This window comes from Octopus bimaculoides, chromosome 13 (assembly GCF_001194135.2).
Source record: "Octopus bimaculoides isolate UCB-OBI-ISO-001 chromosome 13, ASM119413v2, whole genome shotgun sequence".
NCBI classification, from domain to species: domain Eukaryota; kingdom Metazoa; phylum Mollusca; class Cephalopoda; order Octopoda; family Octopodidae; genus Octopus; species Octopus bimaculoides.
In genome coordinates this window covers 29,843,165-29,850,076 of record NC_068993.1, presented here as the reverse complement: position 1 = coordinate 29,850,076, position 6,912 = coordinate 29,843,165, and the positions used below count along the sequence as shown (strand labels likewise).

Here is a 6,912-nt window from a genome sequence, read left to right as displayed (position 1 = left end):
GTTCAGACAACAATTTAAAAGATTAGAGAACAAATAAGTTGTGTGATACCCAAAGATAGCCTCTGCTTCTCTGACAGTACTTTTCCAAGTATTATGGTGGAAGGTAAAAACCTCCCAGTTTGTGGTGATTTGATTTACAACTGATTTTAGGCAACACTCTTACTGCTGTATGCTATGCTCCTATGAGTAAACAACTTAATGATTTGAAATTTTGGGGATTTGTCTGTGTGAGTGATGTGAAGGGATATATCTAGAATGATTATATTCATTATCTACCTAGCTGTCTTCGAGAGTTAGAGTTGAAACATTTTCCTCCAGGGGTAGCTGACATAAAACTGTAGGAGTTTAGATGATTTAATGCACTATAGCAAGAACTGTGAACTAGTGTACTGTAGATAAATGAAAATATTGCAAATGAGAAGTGTCAACTATATTAACTAACCAGCAAATCTAGTTTGCATAAAGAAATGTATGGTAATAAGATTTAAGAAACTGGAGTTGACATGCATACTATAGAGTTGCTCAGCTTCTCATGATGATTACAAATGAAAGGTAATACATAGATTTTAATAAATTTTATTATATTTCAAATCAAAAGGAAATTTTGAGCATAATGTTTTCAAAGATATGAAGTATATAAAAATGTATAAAATATATCAAAATAGAAAAGGTATAACTGCTCTTCTCTCTTGAGGATAGGATGGTACCATGTTTTTATACCACCTATGGTTCAAGAAACCAGAAATTAATTGGTTGGTAATCACAAATAAAAGTAAAGATAACAGAGGTATATTAGAAAAATATGACATCATGCTAAATGATACATGAATAAGTATTTCCATGAGAAAATGGGGACAAGATATGAACTTGAAGAGATCGCCATCAGGAATATAATAATCTGTATTCTTTATTTGATCTGCAAAATATTGAAAATTAAAAACATTAAAATTTATTATACATATAACAGCATCTCATTAGCGAGTATTTAACTTAATATTCATAAGCAAGAATATGAGACTTAAAGGTGAAACATATGACACTGTTCACAATGATGACTCATTGTCTAGACTATAATTCAGCAACACTGAACTGCTTAGAAAATTCAGTGGTACTTAAATATGACATTAAAAAACATACAAGGAAGATTCTGTACATTAGTCATAAAATGATTTTTGAACAGATCCAAATTAAGGAAATGATGAACTTCCAATTTATCAATTAATATTTAAATATTTAAATCCCAACCCTGTACAACAAACAAGAACAAATAAGCTGAACAACAAATATAAGAATCATGATGTCCTCTAGTACAAACCAATCATAGTTCAAATGTTTCAACAAAGATTACTATGGAATTTTCTGCCGTTTTAGACAATGTTTCCCCAAATCAAATAGATACCATGCTATTTTTAATACACGCACAATGAAGTTATCATACGCTAATTCTATTAAATTAGAGCAACATTTGTACATTAATAACAGTAAAATGAACCAACTGTTCAATAATCCACCTACTGGAACTATAACTTATGACATGTGAACTACTTCCTGCTTGACATAATTTAAAAACAGAAAACATATACATCAAAATACCAAGAAAGGAGATATAAAACAGAATGAAAAACACCCTCTGCAGCCACATCATGATGGTAGCAATAATAGTATATATATATACAAAGTAACAGCATCAGGAGATGAAATCAGAACTGCCACATATACAACTAAATCTAATAAATGCTCATGCAGAGAAAAATCAAAATGCCCATTGATGAACCTCTTTAAGAGTATGAATCTTGTATATAAATGTACCATACACACAAGGGGAAGACCATATGTTTACATTGGGGCAATGACTGATTCATTCAAGAATTATCACTACCGTGTTGCCAGCTTCAAGAAAATCAACAAGAGGCATTCAATATCTTTGGCTAATTTTGTGTGGTGATTTAAAGACAATAAAATTAAATATGATCTAACTTGGTTCATAATAAGGTACACACAACCATATAATATCCTTTCCAGGAGATGCACACTCTGCTCCGAGGAATCTGTCTATTTTGTGGACCAATCAGAAGACCAGTAATCGAATTTCTGAAAGACTCTCCAGATGCTTACATGCTTATAAATGCACTTTCGTACAATGAGGTGGAAAGGAATTTGAGTAACCATTAACCAAATTAATAATCATAATTTACCTTAAAGACAAATTAAATTTAACACTAGCTCACCTATTCTTATAAACAATAAGTAGCTATTTAACCCACTATGTGAGTGTATGTTTATATCTTTGTGGATGTTTGTACAAGTGAGTGTAAATGTGACATGTAGCCTGAGTAAGGGCATTTATACATCCATATCTGTTAACGGTTATATTTATTACATTTTCGCTGTATTATGCATTTGTTACTTTTTGCATCTGTTATATAAAAATGAAGCTGTATCCTTTAATTTGCTGCTTTTCTAAACACAAACCGAGTTGATATCTTGTGGAATGGTCATTATTTTCACAGGATACATCTTGTAATCACCTGAAGAGACATATCTCCACCATCAGATACTCCTAAACCAACTGTTAAATATTCCACCAATGAGGGATTGCCGCCTCTCTCATTATTTCCTTTTATTTGTTTCAGTCATGCTTTTAGTTGAACAAATTGACCCCAAGAATTATTCTTTGTAAGCCCAGCACTTATTCTATCAGTTTCTTTTGCTGAACCACTAAGTTATGAGGACATAAACACACCAACATTGGTTGTCAGGTGATTGTGGGGAGGGACAAACACAGACACACAAACATATACATATATATACACACACACATACGATGAGCTTCTTTCAGTTTCTGTCTACCAAATCCACTCACAAGGCTTTGGTAGGCCTGAGTCTATCGTAGAAGACACTTGCTGAAGGTGCCACGCAGTGGGACTGAACCTGGAACCATGCAGCTAGTAAGCAAGCTACTTACCACACAGCTACTCTTGCGACATATATATATGAATGAATGTATGTGTGTGTATATATATATATATATATATATACACACACACACATATATATATAATTTTATTATTATTATTAATATAAATATCAATATATATTATATATATCCTGAAGAATATATATTCTTTTCATCGTATGTTATTTACAAATTTTTATCTGCCTTTTTATTGTACATAACTTACAAATTTTAAAATCGTATAGGTATGAAAATATCATCATCATCGTTTAACGTCCGCCTTCCATGCTAGCATTGGTTGGATGATTTGAGTGAGGACTGGCGAACCAGAAGGCTGCACCAGACTCTAATCTGATTTGGCAGAGTTTCTACAGCTGGATGCCCTTCCTAACGCCAACCACTCTGAGAGTGTAGTGGGTGCTTTTATGTGCCACTGGCACAAGGCCTAGTACTGGCAACAACCACACTCAAAATGGTGTTTTTTACGTGCCACCTGCACAGGAGCCAGTCCAGCGGCACTGGCAATGACCTCACTCGAACGTATTTTTCACGTGCCACCGGCACAAGTGCCAGTAAGGCGATGCTGGTAACGATCACACTCAAATTGTGCTATGTATGTGCCACTGGCACAGAAGCCAGACGGCTGCTCTGGCAATGATCATGCTTTCTGGGTCTACCTCTTCCACAGGTACCCTCAACCGCTGTTCCACTTTTTCACACAGCTATCCTCATCCATTCTCACCAAATGACCATACCAGCACAATCGTCTCTCTTGCACACCACAACTGATGCTACTTAGGTAGTGTTGTTTTGTTAGTGGGAGCAGACATTTTTTTATCACATCGATCCTAGAAGGGTCCGGTTTTCGTCCGTTTTCATTGATCACCTGTCCTAAGTAGTTTATTTCTGTCAAGAAAAATTCACATTTATCCTCACTTACTTTAAACCCCTAATTGCTTATTCATTTGAAAACCTCTTCTGTATGTTCAATATGTTGATGTCATCCAAGTATGGGACCGCGAACTCACAATCTGCTAGCATAGTATTCATCACTTGCTGAAATACTGCTGGTGCGACCTTAACCCCCAAATGGCAGTCTTTTGAAACAGTAGAGACCTTTATGAGTATTGATTGTTAATACTTTAGCACATTCTTGGAGGTAGGCCTCTGACAAATCCAGCTTGGAAAAAATTTTCCCACCATTGCACTTAACAAATATTTCTTCTGGGTTTGGAAGCAGATAATTGTAATCTTTTAAGCAATCATTAAGACCAGTTGAGAAGTCTGCACAAACTCTTATTTCGTTGTTCTTCTTTTTTATCTCTACAGTAGGAGCCGCCCACTCAGAGTAGTCTACTTTTTCATTTACCTCCATATCTTCCAATCTTTTAAATTCCTTCTCAACTTGATTTAACGCCACAAAAGGTACATTCCTTTTTGGTTTGAACACTGGCACCACGTTTTCTTTCAACTCAAACTTTACTTTGATTTTTTTACACATACCGAGCTCTTTCGTAAAAATATCAGGGTACATCTTTTTCAATTTTAATTTCAATTTTTCTGATGCTTTCTCTGACACGGACTGTGACGCATTCACCTTGTTACATAGTGTATTCAGTGGTAGATCCCACAGGTCGAATTCTTCCTCGAACAGATTCATTGTATTCTTAGATACCATTAGTTTACTTTTCCGCGTCCTGTTTTTAAGTTTTATTTCTGGTGAGATTTCGTCCAAGAATTGAACTTGTTCCCCTGACACACCATGAGCTATCCTAGTAGTTTTTTTATACACTGGCCTGCCTATCTTACTCCATGTTGCTGTATTTATTATCAGTACATCTGAACTGGTATCTAATTGCATTTTGGTTTGAAAACCATTTATTTCTACCAACACAAATTTTCGATCTTGTATGGTATAATTTACTTTTGTTGAGTAGACTTTCTTTGGTTTTACAATTTTCTTCAAATGGCATTTCATCTGTATATGCCCAATTTTACCACACTTAAAACATGCTTTATCTTTAAAGGGGCAATCTTTCCACAAATGTTGGTCTTCGCAACTACAGCACTGTTTTGAATTGATATATTTTCTTCTATCTGTACTTTCTTTACACATTTGTACATTATTATTCTTGTCTTCTATCTTTCTTGTATCATTTCAAAGGTTTATTATTTTTTGGCATTCCTCAGCCACTTTCTGCAAAGTGAGTTTCACATCTTGATTCAGCTTTGATAATATTCTTTTTCTAATTTCCGCGTCTTCCATTGCCACCAGCCCTTTAATGAATATTAGGTACTTGAACATAGCGTTAATTCTTCCAGCTTAAACCTTTTGCAAGCCTTGTTAACCACACAGGCTTATATTACAAAATCGTCAGACTCATTTTTCTTTAAATTTAAACATTCCCACCGAATGTTAAACTGCAAACTTTTCTCGCTAAAAATATTAGTCAAAATATTTATCGTTTCATCAAAACACAATTCTGCGAGCTTTCTCAGCAAAATAAAGTTACAAAAACTTTCATGTTCCGGAGTAGCAAGCTTTCACAAAAGAAGTCTTACCTTCCTTTCACTAGACCATCCCTTGCATTCCCCTCGGAATATGTCTTCGTATCGTCTGTAATATGCAGCAAAAGTAGTTCCTTTATCCGGATTGTAGTGAAATTCTTTGATGGAATTTGCAACACCATCTGCTGAAAATGATTCTGTACTATTTCTCGCCTGCAGTAACAATTCTCTTAACTTCTGTAGTTGCTGCTGTTGCTGTTTGACAACTGCTTTCAGTAACTCTTCCATGTCAGTACTATTTGAAACCTCGTCACCACTGTTATATTGCACGTTCGGATGGCGTACCTTCACCAATAATGTACCTCTACTCAACTACCGAACTCTCACTTCCAATGACTCGGCTCAACAGAACTCTGTGTCTAGTCTACCGATGGCTCCGGCTTGCTCTACACAACGCTTCTCGTCTAGCTATCATGTCCACTATTTTTATGTATTGGACTAGCCCACTTATCGTCTGGGGGCATCCACACAACAAAAACAATCCCAGACATCTCGCTACTTTACCAGATAAATCAATTGTGCTTAACACTACAACTCCTTAAAAGTTAGATCTTATTATTCAGTTGCCTTTGTACCCTCACCACCCAACATTTAACCTATATTCACAGAATACCCCTAAATTCTGTGTACCTGCCCACCTCCCTTTGTTCTTTAGCTTTAGCTAACAAATCCTAAACCCCAAACCTATGCGTAATTGGCTTTATGAATGCATTTATTTTCTTCACTTTCACTTTTACTTTTTGCTTTCTTTATTCTTTATCCTTAATTTATCTTCAGTTCTCTCCCAGCTACCTACTGCTCTATGCCTACTATAGTAAAATATCACCTACACCTCACTCTAGCCTACCAAAGAATCTAGCAGACTCCTATTTCACCTGAGTTGCTGACCTTAAATATCATATTACACCCTTTCACAAACTATATTCTTAACCTAATCCCACTCACTAATGCCCACAATGGTCAACTTTGTTGGTCATTCTCTCATTTCATAGCTAGCCTTGACAGACCTCAGTCATGTCCCTGCTGTATTCTTGGGATATTCTTTTGTTTATAAAATTACGTTTCATCTGATGATTCATCATCATCATCATCATTGTTTAACGTCCGCCTTCCATGCTAGCATGGGTTGGACGATTTGACTGAGGACTGGTGAAACCGGATGGCAACACCAGGCTCCAATCTAATTTGGCAGAGTTTCTACAGCTGGATGCCCTTCCTAACGCCAACCACTCAGAGAGTGTGGTGGGTGCTTTTACGTGTCACCGGCACGAAAACAGCCATGCTCGAAATGGTGTCTTTTATGTGCCACCCGCACAAGAGCCAGTCCAGGGGCACTGGCAACGATCTCGCTCGAAAACCCTACAAAGGCCAGTCAGGCAGTATATATA

The 6,912-nt window shown here is 36.1% G+C and overlaps 1 protein-coding gene across 4 annotated transcripts in view; it reads right to left on the bottom strand.

The window, feature by feature from the left end:
* Nucleotides 1-560: 560 nt before the first annotated feature.
* The window catches only part of LOC106867229 (polyprenol reductase), a 102,346-nt gene continuing 95,994 nt past the window's right edge, over nucleotides 561-6,912 (bottom strand). For all 4 annotated transcript variants that reach the window (XM_052972404.1, XM_052972403.1, XM_052972401.1 and 1 more), the window contains exon 5: nucleotides 561-916. In XM_052972404.1, coding sequence (XP_052828364.1) covers nucleotides 657-916 — 260 coding nt within the window. In that variant the 3' untranslated portion in view covers nucleotides 561-656. The remainder of the gene's footprint in view (nucleotides 917-6,912) is intronic.